General features: G+C 42.6%; 1 protein-coding gene across 9 annotated transcripts in view; it reads right to left on the bottom strand.

Moving 5' to 3' along the window:
- Nucleotides 1-10,831, bottom strand: part of LRRC7 (leucine rich repeat containing 7) — a 445,778-nt gene extending 434,947 nt beyond the window's left edge. For 7 of the 9 annotated variants that reach the window (XM_073544765.1, XM_073544773.1, XM_073544767.1 and 4 more), the window contains exon 1: nt 10,445-10,831. Coding sequence is in view for 1 of the 9 variants with exons in the window: in XM_073544768.1 (XP_073400869.1) it covers nt 10,445-10,469 (25 nt within the window). In the remaining 8 variants the exon portion in view is untranslated. The remainder of the gene's footprint in view (nt 1-10,444) is intronic. The other 2 variants (XM_073544772.1, XM_073544774.1) reach the window with 1 other exon arrangement.
- Nucleotides 10,832-26,382: the final 15,551 nt, after the last annotated feature.

Raw genomic sequence — 26,382 nt, 5'->3', positions numbered from 1 at the left:
TGGATTTCCAATAGCTATAGCGCCATAGAACTTCTCAAATCACCAAAATCCATCAGTCGGCTATTTATTAAAACCAGCAAAGGATTGCAATTCGCATCATAACCACTCAGTGGTCACATATATACTAACTCCATAGTCACATAGGCACATACATCATAAATATCTCTCAACAGAGTATCACAAGATCATGTTTTTTTCTTTCAAAGCTGTTTCTCTCAGGATATATCCATACCAATTTAGAACAATGGTAAAGAAGGATACACCTGGATATACCTGCATCTCTAGTAATTAGTGTTCAGCGCAGACAATCAGAGCATGGAAATGTCTCAAAAATGGCTATTAGCATTTAGCAGAGCAAATCAGAGAGTAAGGAAGGTTAAATTCACCTGGCTCTGATGTCCCCTTCAGTAGTCACTCTCCCTGGGTCTGCTGGACCTATATACAGGTGCATCTCACAAAATTAGAATATCATCAAAATTTTAATTTATTTCAGTTCTTCAATAGAAAAAGTGAATCTCCTATATTCTATAGAGTCAATACACACAGAGTGATCTATTTCACGTGTTTATTTCTGTTAGTGTTGATGATTATGGCTTACAGCCAATGAAAACCCAAAAGTCATTATCTCAGTAAATTAGAATACCCTATAACACCAGCTTGAAAAATGACTGTAAAATCTGAAATGTCGTCCTACTGAAATGTCTGTTCAGTAAATGCACTCAATACTCGGTTGGGGCTCCTTTTGCATCAATTACTGCATCAATGCGGCGTGGCATGGAGGCGATCAGCCTGTGGCACTGCTGAGGGGTTATGGAAGCCCAGGTTGCTTTCATCGCAGCCTTCAGCTCATCTGCATTGTTGGGTCTGGTGTCTCATCTTCCTCTGGACAATACTCCATAGATTCTCTATGGGGTTAAGGTCAGGTGAGTTTGCTGCCAATCAAGCACAGTGACACTGTTGTGTGTAAACCAGGTATTGGTACTTTTGGCAGTGTGGACAGGGGCCAAGTCCTGCTGGAGAATGACATTTCCATCTCCAAAAAGCTTGTCGTCAGAGGGAAGAATGAAGAGCTCTAGAATGTCCTGGTAGACGGCTGCGCTGACTTTGGTCTTGATAAAACACAGTGGACCTACACCAGCAGATGACATGGCTCCCCAAACCATCACTGATTGTGGAGACTTCACCCTAGACCTCCAGCAGCTTGGATTGTGGCCTCTCCACTCTTCCCCCAGACTCTGGGAACTTGATTTCCAAGGTCTAGTGTGAGTTATCCACAATCAGTGATGGCTTCAGGAGCCATGTCATCTGCTGGTGTAGGTTCACTGTGGTTTTATCAAGACACCGTTGTTACGCTTCAGTCTATCTCTGCCCCTGCTGGTAGACGTAAGTGCTCCATAAGAGACAGCGGTAATATAATGGGGTACAGTAGATTAGGGGTGTGATTACATATTATAATAGCTGAAATATTATGTAGTAGCTATATATACAGAGTTAGCATTTTATAATGAAGAATATATATACGGTATATATTTATATATATATACATACCGTATGCATGTATATATCGGGCAATGTTATCAGATGACATAATATAATGGTGAGTGCTAACCTCTAATAACGAGGCTAGGAATTGTAATAATGAGGTACAGAAGTGTAGGCAGCAGCTTTTGTGCTACAGCCCCCTTCCCCCACGGCACATACAGTATATATGTACATACGTGCAGTGGTGCAGTGGAGGAAGGGGGCTGTAGCACAAAAGCTGCTGCCTACACTTCTGTACCTCATTATTACAATTCCTAGCCTCGTTATTACAGGTTACTCACTAATATATTACCGTCCATATGTCATCTGAGAACATTGCCAAATTATCCACAATAGAGATAATACAATAACTTCTCAGGCTGCGTTCACATGTTGCAACCAAGTTGTGTTTTTGTTTCCCAAAAATCACAGCGAAAATGGTTATATGGCAAAAAAACACAACCTGACAGCAATGTGAATGCAGCCTAAGGCTGGGGCTAGACGGACACAGGTCACATGGTCAAAGGTCGCTCTGTGCCGCTGCTACATCACAGCATAATACAGGTAAATAGGGTTACATTGTGATCCCCTTATTACCGTAACTGTGACACAAAAAGTTTGAACCAGTTGGAATTTTTGTAACTTGCTTATTGTGGTCAATATACCATTTGAGTTGCAATGTGACCCAATTCACCAGTAGCACACAGCGATTTGTAGTCATTTAACCCCAGCCTAAAAGTTACTGCCTATCCCAAGGACAGATGATAACGTGCAGATCACTGGGGGGGGGGTCGCCTTGATAGCCAAGTACAATGCTTGTGTGGCGCCCCTGAGGGTTCAGTCGCCACAGAGGACCTGCACCTCCTCCTGAGGTGTAGTATCCCACTTCCCAGGTAAGATGGAACACCTGACCAGACTCCACCACTCACATCCAACACAAAAGACTTTAGAATAGCAGAGCACCCTTTGTGGCTCCCTGCTTGGAACACAAAGAGTGCTGGGTGGTGGGTGGAGCTGAGATGACTCAAGAGAGCAGGAATGCTAGGAAGTAGTCAGTTGGTGAGAGAAGATCCCCAGAGAGGGAGGGAATGAAAGCAAGTGCTGCAGCAGACTTCAGTGACCTGGAGCTGCTGGCACGGGAAAGAGCAATAGAAAGCCTGATTCTTCAGAAGGAAGAAAGATTAGTGCGGAACGTAAGGAGAAGAGAACTAAGGACAAGGGTCAGAGCAGAGCCCTTCCTCAAGTTTGAAGCGCATGGCCGGAGTTCGGTCTCCGAGGCTGTTTGTGAAACTAATGTTCCTGCAGCAGAATCGGAGGAATAGGAGTTGTGACCACTCTGTTCCACCAAAAGACTCGAAGACACGTGGCAACCTAAGTGTGAGCCGGGTCATGACAGATGGAGTCCCCGAAGCAGGCTACAGTCACTTGTCATGCGAGTGGAGTTTGAGTAACATCAAGCAGGAGGAATTTTGGTGTAGCTCAGTACTGCAAGTACCTCAGATAAGCGCTAGAAAGGAGAAGTTCAGAACAGGCATACGAAAGTGAGTGCTGGAGAGGTTGATTACATCTGCCTGGGAGTTGGCTGAGCCCCTTGTCTAGAGACCACGGCAATGAAGCGGGCACCTGTCTGTGCCAAGAACGTGAGTAAAAGAACTGGAACTGCACTCAGCTGTCTCATTGCCTTCTTCCTGCGCCATCCCACTCAGCACTGCTACATCCCTGTGCCTAACACTGCACCCTTTCCCTCAACACCTATTACTACTGCCCTGGGACTACAGCTCCGCCTGTGGGGAGCTTCAACATCATTGCTGCACCACACCATCTGTCCCAGAGAAACAACCCTGCAGCGCTGGTCAAACTGACCAGAAACCACAGGTGGCGTCACAAATCATCTCAATAACTTTATCCCATCACTCTACCCCTTTTACCTTGACCACCTGAGGTCACGGACCGGGTCACTGCCACTGTGACATCTCCCATTGAAATCAACGGGCCCGGCACCGAGTACCCCACGGCCTCTGGGGACGAGTCACTTGGCTTTTCCTATCTCTGCCTGTCTCATAGAGAATGACGTATGCAGGCATTTCCACCACTCCATTTCATCCAAACATTTCAGAGTCCCATTGTCAGTACTGGTGGGGGGGGGTCTTGGTGATCACCTCACTTATGCAGTACATTAACTTTTAATGCTGGGCAAAAAAATCTTTAATGATTTTTGGGGAATTTGGAAAAAAAACAGAAAAAAAATAGAAAGAATAAGAAAAAGTTTCATCCCCTGACCTCAGTGCTACCAGACAGGTGTGTGTCACACTGCTTTTAAAGGGCTTATCCTCTCTAGAAGCAGCACCCATGACAATGGGCTGGCATCTGACTGCTGAAACCCCTTCCACCCATCATGACCAGTTGTCTTTGATGGGGATTCTACTCATGTTTGCTATTATGGAACTACAGTATGTGTGATCATGTTTTGCAGGACTAAAGATATTCTTTGCAGTGACTTTCCGGTGAGAATAATAAGGGGGTTCTGAGCTGGGGTCTTCCATACGTCCTTATAGTACAATAGGATTACCAATAGAACAGCTCTGTACTGTCTGCACTAATGGGATAATTCTGCTGTCATGTCACAATAAGGATGGTGTAAGAAGAGGAGTCGAGACGGAGTCAGCGGTGTGCAGTGCCCTTTAAGGCCAGAACTATCGGGGCTGTCACCACTGTTGGCGTGGGAGATTTCCTCTGAAAGGGAGAGACCTTTCTGTCAGACAGCAGGGGGTGCGGGGTGTATAAGGAGACCTGAGCAAGGGAACAGGTCAGACTTGGCAGGAAGGCGACAGGACTCCCTCTCCGCTGCTTACACTGACAACTCCACTTGCTCCAGACCTCTGTGTGCTGACCTCGAGACTTCTTGTGATGCTATTAAGTTACCGTCTGTTCTTGCACTTTTGAATACCCCTGTTTTACCCGAGACACAGGACAAACTGCTAGGAGACTACTCCGAAAGACTGCGGGCTGTTGCAGCGTGTACACATGCTCACGACCCGTGCCGGCACCATTTCTGAGGAATCTACATAAAGGACTGTATCCACGTTCTGGCGCACCCAAGTCAAGCAGGACTGAATCTATCAGTACTGTCGGGCGGCAGTGTTACTCATTTCTCCGTAGCAGAGCCAGAAACTTTGTGCATCATTTGAGATGCTACCGGGAGATTTTCCAGCCTTCCCCTTGCCAGAACTGTAACCCATAAGTTTTTCCTGTTTTCTTGTATTTTCCTTTCCCTTATTGCCTTTCTCTCCCTGCCTGGAGTACTACTTGTTATTGGTTGTACAGTAAATCCTTGTTAACCCCCTCTCTGTCTCCGGTTACTCACTGCATCCCACGAACTGTTTGTTCCTTACAACTGCACCATACAATACTGTATGTCGATACATTCTGCTTCTTGCGTAGCCGGAAGGGATAAAACAGCTGTCACTAAACAAGTCGAGAATGTTCTGCTATACTGTCACACGGCGAGTTTATTTATAAAGCGTAACTTACTGGCTGCATTGTCAATTAAGCATTGATTCCACTAGAAAGAATTTCGAGCCGGCAGTGGCCACTCGGCGGAAGATATTTGTCATTTTTAAAACGATATACTGCACAGAGGCCACAGCTGTATGCTGTGTATTCCGTGTTTCGGTATATGATGGTTATCAATGTACTGCTCAGTCTATCAGCAACCTAACAGCCATGGAGGTGTAGGTGCAGGACTCGTCACATGTAGGGTATTGCTCACCTAAATCCAACCCGTAATCTTTGCACACCAGGTCTCAAACTTTTGCTACTGATTTTCAGTTTGCATTGCTGAGGAGGATGCATGGGAGAAATTACCCCATTCAATCTAAGTCAGGTTAATACGATGGCTATATGCAAAATCCACGGGAATAAGAAGAATTCTACTCATTCCAGATGACTTTTTTTAACATATTCCCTTGCATAAAAACCATGTAGTGGAAACCTATTTACATGTATGATATGTGTATTTTGGTCATATTTCAAGCAGATTTTGGGCCAGAATCTGATCCTGTGTAACATAACCTTATGCTAAATCCACACACGGATTCCTACATAAATCAATGATGAAACTGCTGTAAAATCTGCTTGCGGATTCAGCTGTGGACTTTACTGCGGATTCACAGCAAATATTGCACCTACCACAATGAAAATTGGGAGATCTGTAGTGAAATTGCACAACAGAAATTGACATGATGCAGATTTGAAAATCTACATATTAATGTCCATGCAGAAAATTTCTGGAGTGTGTGGATGAGATCTGTGAATTGTGATTTTCATGCCCATAATCCACTGCAGCTTTTTTCTCCTGTGTGCACTTACCCTTAAGAGACATGCACTTGTGTGACCACGCAAACAAAGTACCACACAGGCAGGGTGCTACTACTGTTTTGTACACAAAAACGTCACTGAAACCACTGTTCATAAGGAAAGTGCTCTTTCAAGCAGAGATCTTGAAAACCATAATGAATTATTACAAAAAGTGCATTGCATAATCTGAAAACATACTCATCCTGATGTAACACCTCAAGTGGGGCCCAATGATCTACATCAGGGGAATGGCACCAAACTTAATATAATTTCTAACATTTGAACCACTAAAGAATTGTCTTCCAATTTAGAAACTCTTTAATAAAGTTAGTCTGCTGAAACTGGTAAACCCTTTTAACCCCTTGATCGCACTTTAGACTCCACATACTTAAAAGCAGCTGCTCCCCCACAACCCACATTAATGCCTCAATGATCCTGCTCTCTGTGTATATCACTGCTATGGGGTCCTGCTTATGTTCCTGACATGGAGCTCTGCGGATGTCCCTGTTATGGGGTACGTAGGATGTCAGTCTTTGGAAGCTCTCTGGATATCATTTTTATAACATCCTTCAGATGTCACTGTTATGGGGTCCACTGGTTGTCCTGTTCTGAGGGTCCGCTGGCTGTCAGTTTTATGGGTATCTGCTTGCTCCCATTGTTATGGTGGAGAATTGGCTGTCACTTGGATGCGAGTTATCTGGATGGCGATATAATGGGAGGTTGTGTGTCTGGTGCAGGAGTGAGGTCCTTTGTGGCTAGTATTGTTATGAGGGTCCTGTAGCTGCTTCTGATATTGGAACCTTTTGTAGTCCTGTTATGGAAGTTTTGTGGCCATAATATTTATGGGTGACCTCTTGCTGGTACTGTAATGAGTGGTCTTGTAGCTGGCATTCTTATGGTGATCCAGTTACTGGCACTATACTATAATGAGGAATGATATGGCTATCATTGTTATGACTTATGAGGGTCCTGTAATTGGCACTGCAATAAGGGGTCATGTGGATAGCATTGTTACAACAGTCCTGTATCTGGCACTGTAATAAGGGGTAAAGTGGCTAGTATTGTTGTAAGGGTCTTGTAGCTGGATAAATGTGGCTAGCATTGTTATAAGGGTCATGTAACTGCTAATGTAATAAGGGGTCAAGTGGCTAGTACTGTTGTAAGGGTCCTGTAGCTGGCACTGTCATATGGGGTCATGTGGCTAGCATTGTTGTAAGGGTCTTGTAGCCGGCACTGGAACAGTGGGTCATGTGGCTAGCATTGTTAGAAGGGTCCTGTAGCTGGCACTGCCATATGGGGTCATGTGGCTAGCATTGTTGTAAGGGTCCTGTAACTGGCACTGCCATATGGGGTCATGTGGCTAGCATTGTTGTAAGGGTCCTGTAACTGGCACTGCCATATGGGGTCATGTGGCTAGCATTGTTGTAAGGGTCCTGTAACTGGCACTGCCATATGGGGTCATGTGGCTAGCATTGTTGTAAGGGTCCTGTAACTGGCACTGCCATATGGGGTCATGTGGCTAGCATTGTTGTAAGAGTCCTGTAGCTGGCACTGCCATATGGGGTCATGTGGATAGCATTGTTGTAAGAGTCCTGTAGCTGGCACTGCCATATGGGGTCATGTGGCTAGCATTGTTGTAAGGGTCCTGTAGCTGGCACTGCCATATGGGGTCATGTGGCTAGCATTGTTGTAAGGGTCCTGTAGCTGGCACTGCCATATGGGGTCATGTGGCTAGCATTGTTGTAAGGATCCTGTAACTGGCACTGTAATAAGGGGTCATGTGGCTATCATTGTTGTAAGGGTCCTGTAGCCGGCACTGGAACAGCGGGTCATGTGGCTAGCATTGTTAGAAGGGTCCTGTAGCTGGCACTGTAATAGCACACCAGACAGGTCAGTGATAAAGTTGTGGAAAAGAGTAAAACAGGGTTGGGTTATAAAAAATAGCCCCAGCTCTGAATATCTCATGGAGCACTGTTCAATCCATCTGTCTTCTGTATTCTATCTATAGATCTATCTATATCTATCTATCTACAGTATGTACTGCTCATCATATCTATACATGTAGCTAAATTCTAGACACATGCAATAGAATTTCCCCATGCAAGAACATAATATGGGACCCTTGTTCTTCCATAGATCATCAAGAGCACCTTTAAGAATCTCAAACAATTCACCTGTTAACTAACTAAACAAGTTGCCTGTTCATTAGCTCAGTCAAGAGCTAATGTTAAAGTGACAGTGGGCCCCCTAACCTAATGGGCCTTTTTGCAACTGCACAGCTCACACATATGATAAGTCTAACCTTGATGTCATATCTATCTCTTTATAGCATGTCCATCTATTTGCACCTTAGGCTCACATATGTATTTACCATCTGACATCTTATTAATTATATACAAGCATTCTTCATCTTTAATCCATCCAGGCCAATATACATTGCTTTTGTCAAATTACTGCCAAACTCCTGAAATTGACTTTACATTCCCATGCACACAATCTTTAAGAGTCCTGCTGCCCCAGAGAAACCAAGCATTGATCATCTCCTTTGCATATACATTGATTGCCCAAATCTGTATTCCAAAAATAGATGCACGGGCCCAATGGGAATAAGGTAGCTGAAAGCATCTGTGTTGTAAATGAAGCTGTGGAATCACTTGCGGTCGACCATACAGGGAGCCACAGCGAAGGATTATTAAAATGTTTAGTTATACAAGAAAAAAAAAGATATTCTTCGCCATCATGAACTCTTTCAACTCTTTTCATACTCAGGGTAATAGGGGCAACTAATATTTTTCTTGCCTGGGGAAGCTATGCATTATAGACAAATGTATGTAGGAATCAGATCATCCAAGAAGTAGTACTCCATATAGGTATGAGAATGGACATAAGCAATATTTCTGCCGATAGGGGATTTGATATTGAGGTTCATTCCCAGATCACCCCATTAAACAGCACTGCCACATCTGCTGCCGTAGGTAAATTAATGATTAGTATGCAGAATCTCTATGTAATGGGGTTTCCCTCAGCAATGCACATATAACACGAGTCTCTTCTGTACTCAGCACCACTGTCTGGACAGCTCCTCATCGAACCTCCCATTCTGTAGCCATCCCATACACATAGCATCAAACCCCCTGGAAAGCCATCTCCAGGCAGAACTGCAGCCTCTGTTGCCCAGATACATTCCTGATGTGAGACATCACTGTATTATCACACAGAATCAGACACAAAGACTTGGTATGGCATGATAGTCTGAGAACAGCGAATATCCCATAGCCAGCACTTTCCTCATTCACTGGACAATTAACCGTAAGATATAATGCCCGTTGCATATATTTCACCAAATATCAGGGTGCCCAAGATCTGGGAGGCACAGACTGTAGGCCCTCACTTCTTGCAGCCTGTGTCAAAGACCCTCTAACTGGTAATCTGATACATTAGAAGAAAAATGTCTTTATAACACAGATCTGACAGTGTCCAGCAAATTGGAGAACACTCATCATAATGCCTGTTGCCACTTTAGACCTTGGTAACATCTGAACAGATCACATATATTATTAATATTAATAATAATAATAATAATAATAATAATAATATACTGATAATAGTAGTAATAATATTACAGGACATGCAGTACCCACCACATATCTCTCAAGATACATAATCATCATGACCCATAGGCGTGCATGCATTGTGTGCCTCCCCCCAGACATGGTTGACACCTGGACAGCAGCCTCTTCCATATACCCACCAGAACCTTAATGTAGGGATAATAATAACATTTTTATAGAGAACCCTTAGCACCATCACATATATCTCCAGACGCATTAAATTCCATAGTGGTATACACATTGCAGTTCGTGCCCCTTAGAAATTAGTGAAACCTGGGCAAAAACCCTATCTCTTCAGAAGAGGTCAGATAAGTATATTGGAGGGATGATAATATTATTATAGGAGTTCAAAATGCCCCCAAGCTATCCATTAGAGTCTACAGTGGTACGTCTGCAGCAATGGCCCAAGTGGGGCAGGGGGCACAGGGATAGAATCCCCCAACCATCCATCCAAGACCCATTACTAGCAGATAAATTGTGATATTGGATGGGTAATAAAATAATACAGAGAACACACAGAATCCACTGCAAATTGCTCCCGACCCATCTGAATCCATAATGTGCATGCACCTCAGTGTGTGACCCCAAGACATGGGTGACAGTAGGGTAAATCCCTCATCCCCCTCCTTTCTCCATCTATCTGACCCAATACCCTATTAATACATGACGTAAAATCTATATGCCCACCCCACAGCTCAGGGTCCATAGTGGCACATGCATTGCAATGTTTGCCCCCTAGACCGGGCTTAAAGTCTGGGCAGCAGCTCCTCAGCCCCTCCTGTACCGAACAAGTGCATCCTCACACAGGAGGGTGAGAGCAGATTTATTCCAGGGAGCCACAGTGCCCATTTCACACCTCCCAGTGCAGAGTGCTGTATGCCCTGCAGTGAATGCTGTCAGACTTGGTGCCACCAGGGCAGACCCCCCCAACCAGGAGCCGGCACATATATACTCACATTGAAGGGATGATAAATTGCCCATTAGTGCCCGGTGCAGCTCTGCTATTCCTAGTGGTCTGGTGGTCCTCAGGGAATGTAGATGGGGGTCTACAGGGTGTCCTTCAGGTGCATCCACAGGCTAACCCCCCATAAGGAAGAGGAGTGGGACAAGCTGCAGCAGAGCTCCAGAGTAGCATGGCATGATACCACCTAATGCCAGCTGCCGAGAGTGGGGGGGCTCATCCTCTGCCACCTCCATCCAGGTGCATCACTCCCAGGGTCCAGAGCATGTGTGCCCGGGGACAGGGGGAGTCTCCAGCAGCCACAGTGCCCGGGCAGCGGTGACAGCAGCGGCGGCGGCAGCCTCGTTCCCTGCTCGCAGCCTGTGCAGCCCCTCCTGCCCCCGCACCAGCCGCCCCCACACTCCGTGACGTCACGCCGCCCACCTCCTCTGCACACACCTAGGGGGCTTCTTCTGCTTGTATAGAGGGTCTCTCCCTCAGCTCCTGCCGCAGCCCCGGCTCATTGCAGACGAGTATCCGTCCTCCAGAGCTTGGAGCAGCTGCAGATTGTCCTAGTCACAGCTCCTCAGCCTGATGGTGGGGATTATACACTGTCTACTGACTACATACTGACTACATACTGACTATATACTGACTATATACTGACTATATACTGACTATATACTGACTACATACTGACTACATACTGACTACATACTGACTACATACTGACTATATACTGACTATATACTGACTATATACTGACTATATACTGACTACATACTGACTACATACTGACTACATACTGACTATATACTGACTACATCCTGACTATATACTGTATACTGACTATATACTGACTACATCCTGACTACATCCTGACTATATACTGACTATATACTGACTATATACTGACTACATCCTGACTATATACTATATACTGACTACATCCTGACTATATACTGACTATATACTGTATACTGACTACATCCTGACTATATCCTGACTATATACTGACTACATCCTGACTACATCCTGACTATATACTGACTATATACTGACTACATACTGACTACATCCTGACTATATACTGACTATATACTGACTACATACTGACTACATCCTGACTATATACTGACTACATACTGACTACATACTGACTATATACTGTATACTGACTACATCCTGACTACATCCTGACTACATACTGTATACTGACTATATACTGACTACATCCAGACTACATCCTGACTACATACTGACTACATACTGACCATATACTGACTATATACTGTATACTGACTACATACTGACTACATCCTGACTACATACTGACTACATACTGACCATATACTGACTATATACTGTATACTGACTACATCCTGACTACATCCTGACTACATACTGTATACTGACCATATACTGACTATATACTGTATACTGACTACATCCTGACTACATCCTGACTACATACTGTATACTGACTATATACTGACTACATCCTGACTACATACTGACCACATACTGACCATATACTGTATACTGACTACATCCTGACTACATACTGACTACATACTGTATACTGACTATATACTGACTACATCCTGACTACATCCTGACTACATCCTGACTACATACTGACCATATACTGACTATATACTGTATACTGACTACATACTGACTACATACTGACAATATAATGACTACATCCTGACTATATACTGACTATATACTGACTACATCCTGACTATATACTGACTACATACTGACTATATACTGTATACTGACTATATACTGACTACATACTGACTACATACTGACTACATACTGACTACAAACAACAAAAGTCCCATAAATGAGGGATATGAAGGAGACAAGGGACAACCCAGCTCCAACACCCTAAAGCAAGCTCAATAACATGTAATACTTAGGAGGAAGAACATGAGAGCACGCAATAAGTTCCATATAGAAAAAATATAAATGTGACCGGGGTCATGGGCTATTTGAAGGCCCTACCGGGATCTTCCTACTCACTTTCCTCCTTGATAAAGCGGCGGGGGACGTCGCGAAACGCGCGTCGGAGGCCCCACTACTGGACCCCCCCCGTTTCCCCTCCCTGGTGAGTTGTCATTTATTTGACTTTGTACCACTACCAGCTTTCTTTGATACTATTGGCAGTGTATTTTTGGCATTTGTATTACTAGCCTCTACCAGCGCTCTTTGATACTATTGGCAGTGTATTTTTGGCATTTGTATTACTAGCCTCTATCTCCATGGCTATTTATTTTACATCAGCAGGGGTGGCTTTTTTCTGATGGTCATCTATCATGTCCACCAGCACTTTGATCTCTGCTGTTAGCGTGTATTGATACTGGTAATACCAGTTACCGCTATTGTGATTTGTGGATTCTACATTTGCTGGGGCGATCTTTAGTTCCTGGACATGATTTGAGGCCGTCAGTATATTCTCACCTGGTTTTCCATCTGGAGGGGATTTGGTCGGTACATGGGATTTATGGTCCATATTGTTTATGAGCACATCTTGTTTTATTCATCTTTTGTAAACTATTTAATAATAATAATAAAAAATTTATATTTTTTCTATATGGAACTTATTGCGTGCTCTCATGTTCTTCCTCCTAAGTATTACATACTGACTACATCCTGACTACATACTGAATACATACTGACTATATACTGACTATATACTGACTGTATACTGACTATATACTGTATACTGACTACATACTGACTATATACTGACTACATCCTGACTACATCCTGACTATATACTGACTACATCCTGACTATATACTGTATACTGACTATATACTGACTACATCCTGACTACATACTGACTACATACTGACCATATACTGACTATATACGGTATACTGACTACATCCTGACTACATCCTGACTACATACTGTATACTGACTATATCCTGACTACATACTGACTACATACTGACCATATACTGACTATATACTGTATACTGACTACATCCTGACTACATACTGACTACATACTGTATACTGACTATATACTGACTACATACTGACTACATACTGACTACATACTGTATACTGACTACATACTGACTACATACTGACTACATACTGACTATATACTGACTACATCCTGACTATATACTGACTACATCCTGACTATATACTGACTACATACTGACTATATACTGTATACTGACTATATACTGACTACATACTGACTACATACTGACTATATACTGACTATATACTGACTGTATACTGACTATATACTGTATACTGACTACATACTGACTATATACTGACTACATCCTGACTACATCCTGACTATATACTGACTACATCCTGACTATATACTGACTACATACTGACTATATACTGTATACTGACTACATACTGACTATATACTGACTATATACTGACTGTATACTGACTATATACTGTATACTGACTACATACTGACTATATACTGACTACATCCTGACTACATCCTGACTATATACTGACTACATCCTGACTATATACTGACTACATCCTGACTATATACTGACTACATACTGACTATATACTGTATACTGACTATATACTGACTACATACTGACTACATACTGACTATATACTGACTATATACTGACTGTATACTGACTATATACTGTATACTGACTACATACTGACTATATACTGACTGTATACTGACTATATACTGTATACTGACTACATACTGACTATATACTGTATACTGACTACATCCTGACTACATCCTGACTACATCCTGACTATATACTGACTACATCCTGACTATATACTGACTACATACTGACTACATACTGACTATATACTGACTACATCCTGACTACATCCTGACTATATACTGACTACATACTGACTACATACTGACTACATACTGACTATATACTGACTACATACTGACTATATACTGACTGTATACTGACTATATACTGTATACTGACTACATCCTGACTATATACTGACTACATCCTTACTATATACTGACTATATACTGACTACATACTGACTATATACTGTATACTGACAATATACTGACTACATACTGACTATATACTGACTATATACTGACTACATACTGACTATATACTGTATACTGACTACATACTGACTACATCCTGACTACATACTGACTACATACTGACTACATCCTGACTATATACTGACTATATACTGACTACATACTGACTATATACTGACTGTATACTGACTACATACTGACTATATACTGTATACTGACTGTATACTGACTACATACTGACTATATACTGTATACTGACTGTATACTGACTACATACTGACTATATACTGTATACTGACTGTATACTGACTACATACTGACTATACTGTATACTGACTGTATACTGACTATATACTGACTATATACTGTATACTGACTGTATACTGACTACATACTGACTATATACTGTATACTGACTGTATACTGACTACATACTGACTATATACTGTATACTGACTGTATACTGACTACATACTGACTATATACTGAATGTAATAAGCAGGAGAAAGACATAGTATATGTGGGGGCAAACTAGCCTAAACAAGTGTAAAAAATCATATTTCCACATACACATAAGTACATTAAATATATTGGGACTTAAACAGGAAAACTGCACAATTTATGAAATAGCACCAAGGAAAAAAAGCAGTCAGAGAATCCATAAAATTAACAATTTTATTGAAATCACATATATAAAAAAGGACACAACAGTACATGGAATGGGGAGGAGAAATATCAAAACGTACACAGTGGTGCAAAGGATCAAAACACACTGTATCCACAATCCCAGGATTTATATAAATAATCAATATATCAATATATATCCCCGGTAGGGAAATTAAAGGCAGCTTAACATGGGCACACCAATGGATAATCAATATCTATCCCTAATAAGGGTTTAAACAGTTCATCATAAACACATCAGTATATAGGCTAGAAGCTCAACCCTCACTGCTGCCCACAATTCCCCAACAAGGCACAATAGAGAAATCTACAGAGCAAATGCTCAAAAGAAGCGCCCTGACAGCATCATCAGTATTAAGGCAGCATCAGTTGCATAAGTGCCCAGAGGACAAGCCCCTATACGGCGGATGCTAAAAATAAACATTGCAGTACAAGTGCTGTGAAGGCATCATTACCCGGGTCTAGTGAAGGCGGTGTGGTAGATCCAGTCCCCAACGCGCGTTTCGGAGCCGTGGCTCCTTCCTCAGGGGGCGTGACTATATACTGACTATATACTGACTACATACTGACTATATACTGTATACTGACTACATACTGACTATATACTGTATACTGTCTATATACTGACTATATACTGACTACATACTGACTATATACTGTATACTGACTACATACTGACTATATACTGACTACATACTGACTACATCCTGACTATATACTGACTATATACTGACTACATACTGACTATATACTGTATGGAGCCAATGATATCCGACAGCTCAAGCTATGGATGGTTCATAAACTGCTCTAAACATGTGATTAATACTGATACATAGAAAGATAGATGGTGATAATAGCCAATAGATTCAGTGATAGCCGCACTTCCAAAACTGACACATGGACTGACCTGATTCTCCGGATCGGAAAACCTTATTTTATATTGAAAGGTATCATTCAGAAAAGAGGCACTAGAAAGATCAGCAAACCAAAGCCATTTATTAAAATCAATAGGTGAAAAAAAAAACAACTTTTGCAGCAACATAAAAGTGGGCAACATTACATATAGGGGCTGTAGTTTCAATACCAGGATGCCATTCTCATCAGGAATAACAGTACAAATTCACACGCATGTCATATAAATAATAAAAAAAGGCTCTAAAATAAGGCGCCCTGTGACCTCATTAGCACAACGGAACTGACAGAGGTTTATTTATCCCATACTGATATAATCTAATCCATGTTGGTCGATGTAATGCAGAATAAATCTCTATCTTTGGTTTAGAAAAATATTTAGAATTGAGAGTCCTCAGTGATTGATACCTTTTCATGGCTAACTGAAAAGATGGTAACACATTGCAAGCTTTCGAGACTACTCAGGTCTCTTCATCAGGCATTGACTAATACAAAATCTGAAGAATCACATATTTATACACAACACAGCACAGAAATAACACAATAGATAAGACAAGTGACGCAAAGCAGAACTATCATTGTGGGAGAGGGAGAAACATAAATATTGGACCAGTTCAAAGATAAGGAGTTTGGATGTTTTGTTGTCCTCTGATTGGGGTCTCCTAATGTGTTGTGATGCCCCCACAAGGTCTTAGGAGCAAATTCCTTAATTGATATAAAAAGACATAAATCCATGCGACACATTCATTCCAGCATTGAGAGTGTCAAAGGTCATCATGAGCTTGTACTCACAGACCCTCCTGTCTCTGAGATTTGAAGTTACCTTTCAATACCAGTAATTTCATATCCATGGTGCTGTGATCAGGCTTACAAAAATGTTTTGCCACAGGTAGATCCATTCTTTTTTCTCTTATTGTGTGACAATGAGAATTCATCCTTGTTCTAAGCTTTTGCCCTGTCTCCCCCACCTACAGACCCCCAGTTGGACATTTAGTACAAATAATTAAGTACACCCCATTAGATGTGATGCAGATGAAAGTACCTGGGATCTTGTAGTCCTGATGTGAATTGGGGATCTTTATCTTGTCCGTGGTCATTATAAATGGACAGGTTTTACATTTTTTCTGGTTGCAAGGAAAGGTTCCTGCAGCTATCTTTGTTTTATGAAGACTTGATTTCGCTGCAGATGATTCCCTGTTCCAGTTTTATGCTAATGAGTTGAACATACAAGGTGCTCTGCCCTGCAATTACAGCTGTCCAGCCCCTCTGATTCTTTCCCCACCCGCCGCCGACCTCCTGTCTCTGATTGACAGGCGTCTCTTCTTACTGACCTGCTCCCATGCACAAGATGTCATGCATACACTATTATTCCCGGGGGTGGCACGTGCGCAGATCTATCGTCCTGCTCGCGCAACATCATCAGGAACTTATCGCGCTTGTGCTGCTCCTGGCAATGATATCACCCGCATGAGATCTCAAGTGGAGAGCACGTCACAAAGAAAAGAGACCTTTAAGCCGTTGACAGTAGTCCAGCACCTGAAAAACACGCTGTGTCCACATACCCTAATGGGATATGTAGGAATGAAATGATTTCAGTTCACTAGACCTGTTGCCTTTAGTTTATGAGAAAGTATCAATCTAGCAGCCATTTTAGCCAACATCTGGTCATACATAGACTCCTGCTCTGAATCAGCCCATCCTGGCAGAGAGGTTGGGAGACCTTCATCCCTACGAGCCCTGAACTCTGCGTATCAGTCACTTCCGTCCACTACAGACGTAACGGGCCCCAAGTGCGGCTTCATGGATGCGCTTGTTCACATTCCAAATTAATAACTTAGCCTTACTGTACTGAAATATTTTCTTGCCACAGGTCATAACCTGATGAGATCACCACTAACCAGAGGTTTATTTGGGATGTATCCTGTAGACCAGAAACTTCAACATAATTTGCAGCCTATAATGTTGACAGACATTAAATGGAAAGAGTTCAAAAGGAAGAAATTAGTGCTGCTATGGAGGACGTGGCTAGCTGCTCCACCTTTCTAGATATCTAGTGGTTGTCTCAGTTAATATATTGATGACATAATACTAGAATAAGTCATCAATGTCTGACCAGTGGTGAACCAGATGTTGTGACCCTCTCAATTGCTAACGCTAGAAAAGTTAAATTACCCTTTGTCTCCTCTTTGCTATGCCAGCTTTTTCACTGGACTTCATTATAGAAACTTTTAAGGATCCTTTGAAACAGGTCAAGACATTTTCTAACATTATAATGGTATTCCAAAGATAAATCTACACATTTACACACTGTAGTGGCACAAGTGCAGGGCACAGATGATGCCTGGCCTCGTACACCCCACTTCTCTACTCATGCACTGTTGCCACCACAGCTGACATGTAATGACATATTCTGACCTGTGGATAGGGAATCATTATTTTTTTCAGAATAACCCTTTAAATTCTTTTGCAAGAGCCTAGTGTAGCTAATGTAGCTGCTTGACTAGAGTAGAAGACATGTTCAAAGTGCACTGGGGAGGGAGTATAAATATACTTAAACTGCTTCTTCTAAGTGCATTGACACCCCCCCAGTGCACCTGTACCCTGATTTGCATATGGCTTTCTACACTAGATTTCTCATGACTAACACATCACATCAGATCTCTACAAAAAAACGTATCATTCTTATTGGAAGACAAGCACCTATACAGCAATACCTCTGTTCTTTATATAAAAGCTTATTGACACAATCCCTTTAATGGAAACATTAGGTCATTTACTTATTTTAATCCACACATTTTAGAAGGTGCAGAAAGGGTTACAAACAATATATCCATATAAAAATGGCTTCCCCATTTTCTTACTAAGTTTTAGTCTTTGGCTGAACTCTTTCCTTATTTCCTCTCCATCACAAAGATTAGAAATTGTATGGAGGAAAGGGGCCCATAACCCTTATTTTTCTGGGTCCCAAGTTCCTTTCAGTCTTCTTTTTGTATCCCACTCCATAATATTAATTTAGCAAAGTAAGATAAAGTATATCTCATAAGTTATTGTAGGGAGTAAGGGGGATGAGTTTTTTACCCCTTCAACCGAGCAGTCTGGTGTGACAGGGCACTGCATAAAATGTAGCTCTCTAGTCATCTTTTGGCATCATGCTTATCCCCATTTTTTTTATCAACCAGCCCTTCGGACAACTACATAATTTAAAAGTAAGCGACACTTGATAGTTGCTTGTATAAAAAAAGCTGCAGAAACTATGAGGAGGGGATTTATGAAGCGCTATGTGCCTATATTGTGGCACATTGTTGTACTTTTTCGATCAAATTATATTAATTTATTAAATCATGCATGTATTTATTTGACACATTTTTTCATTAATTTAGTCCTGGAGTAAAATGTACTCATTTTAAATCTTAACTTGATGCATTTTCTTCCAGTGAAGTTTTGATTAAAAGCCTCATATGAAACACCACTACTAGTAAATTTCCCCAGGTGTCACTGCAGGTGGCAGAAAAGCCTTTTAACAGTACTACTACCAGGGAATAGGACATGTAACAATTACAAATTACCAAAGATATTACTATTATGAGACCACTGGCAATGACTTGAATATATTAGCAAAATATAAGGAAGTTTCTTAGATAGGAGGGGTTGGAGCCTACCTTTCAAGAAACTCACCTTAATTGCGGACACTGTCATATTTCAGCAGGTTTTGCTTTAATTATCTTCCACATTTAGTATTTTTGTAAAAGTGAGCATCTGCAGCTTTAGCATTGTTTCTCATTGATGTGTATGTCCATGTGGGAGGGCTCAATATATTGCACTATAGGAACGAAAGAGCGTAAAGAGGGTCTTATCCGATGATAAAGATAAAAACGTGTTAAGAATCTACTCACCTGCTGTAGGAGAGATATAGCGCATAAAGTTATTGATCAGCTGCTGCACGTCCAATGGGTCAAATAAGTGACCGCCGAAACATTAACTCCTGTGGAACTTTTTTGGACTTTGTGCGCTGCTTGACATAATATACAATTACTAATACATTAAAAGATCAATGTTTTTTTATTCTTTTTCACAACGCGTTTCGAAGTATGAGCTACTTCTTCCTCAGGGGATAGCATACATCCCCTGAGGAAGAAGTAGCTCATACTTCGAAACGCGTTGTGAAAAAGAATAAAAGACATCGATCTTTTAATGTATTGTTAATCGTGTATTATGTCAAGCAGCGCACGAAGTCCAAAAAAGTTCCACAGGAGTTGATGTGGGAGGGCTGACTTTCTACAGAGCAATATATAAGGAACACAACAGTTCACCCCATTTGGAATAGGATTCCTGTGTGAAGTCTACTTTGTTTTTAAATCTCATTAGAAAGGTCTTTCCTAGAATCGGTTTTCCAAGAGATTGTGGAATTCGTATCTCAATCGGAGCTGCTTGTCAACTGACATTACTCCTGAAGTACCTACAAAGCGTGACGCAAGAACTAACATGTCAGTACAATTCATAAATCACACATGAGAGATGTGCATATCTGGAAATCAATCTGCAAATTCCGGCAGGCAGCACATACGGCAAATACTGCAGTGGAGAAGGCTTGTTCCATTGACTGAAGAATCTCGAAAACTAGAGGCACGAGAAACAAGCAAGAAAATAAAATGCTGCTCATATTTAAGTGACTAAGTACCCAAGTCCCTGTTGTCCCATGATATAGTGCCATGGCCATTGGACTTTAGTTGTTTTATAACCCAGTTGTCAATATACATGGGTGAGTAATGCCACAATTCTTGGTACCCAGTGGTTAATGCCATAGTCCCTGGTGCCAAGTGGTTAATGCCACAGTCGCTGGTGTGAAGTTGTTAATGCCACAGTCCCTGGTGCCAAGTGGATAATTCCACAGTTCCTGGTATCCATTGGTTAATGCATAATCAACAAACGATCTCATCACACTTAAAACAAACATTCTTTATTATATATGCATTAAAAATTACATGCAATCATAATGCCAGTGTCCATATGATAGGTAAATGATCGCTAATGGAAGATAGATGTGTCAAAAGACACTATTAGAAGTGCACACGCTATAATTAAATATGTAGAGTAGAGCCAAGTATAATTACCTTATACAATTACCTTATATACCCTAGAACGGTACTAAACAATGAGCAAAAACAAAACGATATGGCACTCCCGCTTAAACGTCGATTTGCCCTAATATAAACCAAACTAATAAAACACAATTTCCAAGTTTAAATTGCTAGGCAACCATGCTATATAACTAACCATCACATGCCATAAGATATGTACAGTGGACATAAAAGTTTACACACCCCTGTTAAAATGCCAGTTGTTTGTCATGTAAAAAAATCATACCAAGAAGAATCATTTCAGAACTGTTTCCACCTTTAATGTCCACCCATAATCTGAACAAATCCACTGAGAAACAAAATTAAATTGTTTTGATGAGAAAAATACAAATAACAAAAGGTAAAATAATGTTGTTGCATAAATATGAACACCCTCCTATACCTCCTATAATTCGGGATGTGGTTGTATTCCGAATTAGATAATCACATGTAGGTTATTTTCACACAGTGACACCATTGGAGCTTTTGTCCGAACCTCTGCAAAACAGAATTTGGATAAATGTGCTGATGGGGCCATTGACTATAATGATGCAGATGGAGTCACTGTGTGCTCTGTCGTGCATCATTTTTGGTCTTACTGAATATGCCTAGTAATCGAGCTGACTAAGTCTTGCTGCCGCCTCCAATCGGCGTATATGACCAATCATAATGTGTGACAGAGCACACAGTGACTCCGTTTACATCATTATAGAAAATGGCCCCATTAGTGCATTCACCTGAAACACGCTTTGTGGGGGTTCAGACGTAAGCTCCAACTAAGCCACTAAACATAGGGCCAAACACTTTGCAAACCTTGCCTTACATTCATGTTAAATAGGAGTCAGTACACAGCTGCCATCATTTACAGGGATTCTGTCAAACTCTAAAGTTTAGCTGTTCTACTAGGATTTTCCTGACAATTTCTTAGTTACATTTTACGGCAAAAGTCTTGGTCCGTAAACAACTTACAACACAGCAAAGGAATCTCAATGTTGAAAGTTATCAGTCGTGGGAAGGGTACAAAACATTTCCAAGGTTACATATACCATGGAGCACTGTGAAGACGTCATCAAGAAGTGGTTTAAATTTGGCATAATAGTGACATTATCTAGGACTGGACGTTCCTCAAATAATTGATGAAAAGACAACAAGAAAATTGGTCCTTCAGGCTGCCAACAACATTAAAGAAGCTGCAGTAATTTCTGGCAAGCACTGATTATGTACTGCATGTCAGGATCCTGACAGCGCCCGACGTACAGCCCTCGCTGAGCAGGGACTCACCAGTGCTGTAGGGGTCCCGGGGACAGTAACAGCTGGAAAGTACAGACACACAGGACCTGAATGCTGAAGTATTAGCAAGCAGGCACGGGACCTACGGTCATGTGACCACAAGGGGGCGGGGCTTAGCGTCCTGCTTGCTAAGATGGAAGAACACTCAGAGTCGGGCAAACCAGAGATCATACACAATATGGGCGAACGAGGTACAGGAGGGACAAGCAGATGGGAGGTCAGACGAAGCCAAAGGTCATACACAAGAGGGCGGTGCGGTACAAAAGGGACGAGCAGAGAGCAGTCGAGTCACAAGCAGAGGGTCATACACGAGAGGACGGTGCGGTACAAGAGGGTCAGGCAGAACTCATAACAGGGACAGAACCAGATCACAACCAAACAAGCAACAAGTTATCAGGCACAAGGCACACGTATACAAGAGGTCACTTAACTCAGCCGAGGGCAGGAGTATAACTGACACCGGACCCAGGTCCAGTGAGCATTAAATAGCCGCCCTCTGCCAGAGAGAGGCAGAAACAATTAACCCCCTGTCTGACCAGGACGGGCCAAAGCGAATCCCCGTCCTGGATCATGACAGTACCCCCCTCTCAATGGGGGGCCAGCGGACCCCCAGGTTTCTCAGGATACTTGGCGTGAAAGGCCCGGACCAACCGATCCGCATGAACCAATCGAGCAGGAACCCACGAGCGTTCCTCCGGACCGTAGCCTTTCCAATGTACCAGATATTGAAGGGCACGACGGACCAACCTGGAGTCGACAATTCGTTCCACCTCATACTCGGACTGCCCGTCTACCAAAACCAGTGGCAGGGAAGCTGATGGTCCCTCCCCCCGGACCTCACAGGTTTCAAAAGGGCCCTATGGAAAACATTTGGGATCCGCAGAGATGGCGGGAGACGCAACCGAAAAGCCACCAGGTTAACTGCTTCGGTAATTTCATAGGGACCTATAAACTTGGGTCCAAGCTTCGCGGAGGGGACCTTGAGCCTTATATTCTTGGTGGATAACCATACCTTATCCCCAACCTGAAACACTGGTCCCGCGGATCGTTTTTTGCCTGCAAAAAATTTATATTTATCCTGAGCCTTAGTAATGTTACTCTGGACCTCCCTCCATACCTCCTCCAACCGTTGGATCGTCTCATCCGCCTCAGGACACCCAGAATTCAAACGGGAAAATTCTCCAAAATGTGGACGAAACCCATAGTTGCAGAAAAAGGTAGATGTACCTGTAGACTGGTTAATGCGGTTGTTAAATGCAAACTCGGCCAACGGTAACACAGAACACCAATCATCCTGTCGGGCTGAGGTCAAGCAATGCAGAAATTGCTCCAGAGACTGATTGGTCCGCTCGGTCTGCCCATTAGACTCTGGATGATAAGCGGATGAAAAGGACAGACCAATACCCAACCTCTTACAAAAAGCCCTCCAAAATTTGGAAACAAATTGCACTCCTCTATCAGACACCACATTCAAGGGTACCCCATGCAACCACACCACATGCTGAACAAACAATCTGGACAATGTTTCCGCATTAGGTAGAGCTGCCAACGGTACAAAATGTGCCTGCTTACTAAACCTGTCCACCACAACCCAAACGACAGTATTACCCTTGGAGGGGGGAAGGTTGGTGATGAAATCCATGGACAAATGGGTCCATGGTCTCTCAGGAATTGGCAGTGGTACCAATTCCCCGGCCGGTTATGGGGGGTTTTCGCACGGGCACAAACATCACATGCAGACACATATTCCCCAACATCAGAGGCTAAAGAAGACCACCAGAATACTCTAGCAATGGCCTTCTGGGTAGCCGAGATCCCTGGATGTCCACCCAGAACTGAGTCATGGAACTCTCAGAGGACCTTGAGACGAAACTGAGCTGGCACGAAAAGTTTATCCACGGGCTTAGCCGAAGGTGCAAGAGACTGGGCTTCCCGAATCTCCCGTTCCAACATGTTAGAAACACCTGCCACCACCACCCCAGGCTGAAGAATGGAGGTTCCGGGGGGGACACCGGATCTAGACTGCATGACAAGGCATCAGCTCTGACATTTTTGGATCCTGGCCGAAAAGTGATCGAGAAGTTGAATCAGGAAAAAAAAAGTGACCATCTAGCCTGCCTGGGAGACAGCCTTTTAGCTGACTCAATGTAAGCTAGGTTTTTGTGGTCCATAATTACGGTTATAGGATGGACAGCCCCCTCCAAAAAATGCCTCCATTCTTCAAAGGCCAACTTTATGGCCAGAAGTTCTCGATTCCCAACATCATAGTTTCTCTCCGCAGGAGAGAATTTCTTCGAGAAAAAGACGCAAGGTCTCAAATTGGTCAAAGTGGCAAGTCCCTGGGACAATACCGCCCCCACCCCCACCTCTGAGGCGTCTACCTCGACAATAAATGGTTCAGACGGGTCCGGTTGAATAAGAACCGGGGCAGACATGAAACATTTTTTCAAAAACTGAAACGCCGCTACCGCTGCAGCTGACCAATTCTTGATATCAGCCCCCTTTTGTGTCATGTCTGTGAGGGGTTTAACCACCTGTGAGAACCCCCTTAAAAATTTATGATAATAATTGGCGAACCCTAGGAAACGCTGCAGAGCCTTCAAATCACAAGGTTGAACCCACTCGACAATGGTCTGCACCTTATTAGGATCCATGCAATACCCTTCTGCAGACACAATGAACCCCAGAAACGACAGTTCTTGAACACAAAATAGACATTTTTCAAGTTTAGCAAAGAGACAGTTCTCCCGGAGCCTTTGGAGAACTGCCTGAACATGACCAATGTGAGCCCGTTTATCAGGAGAATAGATCAGTATGTCATCCAAATATACCACCATAAAACGTCCAATAAAATCAGAGAACACGTAGTTTATGAAATTTTGGAAGACTGCTGGCGCATTGGTCAGACCGAAAGGCATGACCAAATTTTCAAACAAACCTTCAGTAGTGAGAAAAGCAGTTTTCCACTCATCTCCGTCCCGGACTCTGATAAGGTTATACGCTCCCCGTAAATCTAGTTTCGAAAACCACTTAGCTCCGGACAATTGGTTGTATAAATCAGGAATAAGTGGAAGGGGATACGTATTCCTCACAGTTATCTTATTTAACTCACAAAAATCGAGGCATGGGCGTAAACCACCGTCTTTTTTCTTTACAAAAAAGAACCCCTCTGCCACGGGAGAAACAGAAGGACGAATGTGTCCCTTACGGAGACTCTCGGAAATATATTCCTTCATTGCAGCCCGTTCTGGACCTGAAAGGTTATACAAGCGGGCTTTGGGCAATTTAGCACCTGGAACCAGGTCAATGGCACAATCAAATGGGCGGTGTGGCGGTAAAACCTCGGCCTCTTTTTCGGAGAAAACGTCCATATAGTCTTTCAGGCACTCTGGAATACCTTCCAGACCCATGGATGACACAGACACCGTAACAAGACATTTCTCAGAACAATAGGGACCCTATATAACAATGTCCCGAGATTCCCAATTAATCACTGGATTATGCACTTGTAACCAGGGGAACCCCAACACCAGTCCCGCAGGCAGGTTGTCCATAACAAAACATGAAATATGTTCCTGGTGCAAGGAACTTACTTTAAGGAGAAACTCTTCTGTACGAAACATAACGTCATTTTTAACCAGTGGTGTTTTGTCAATGGCAACAATGTGAATAGGAGTCTTCAACCTAACTGTCCCTAACTTACACCTGGATACCAAGTCAGAGTCAATAAAGTTTAATGACGATCCGCAATCCACGATGGCAGAAGTGAATGTGGAGACACTCCCACAACAAAGTTCCACTTGCAACAACATTTTTGAAAATGCAGAAAAGGGTACCTGAGAGCCTGGGTGATCTCCACGACAATCACCCGGGCTCAGTCGGTTGTTGGTCAGA

Source organism: Dendrobates tinctorius, unplaced genomic scaffold (genome assembly GCF_039654945.1).
Source record: "Dendrobates tinctorius isolate UK_male_01 unplaced genomic scaffold, ASM3965494v1 ptg000138l, whole genome shotgun sequence".
Classification (NCBI taxonomy): Eukaryota; Metazoa; Chordata; class Amphibia; order Anura; family Dendrobatidae; genus Dendrobates; species Dendrobates tinctorius.
Note: the sequence above shows the minus strand (reverse complement) of the source record. Positions and strands in the feature narration are given on the sequence as shown.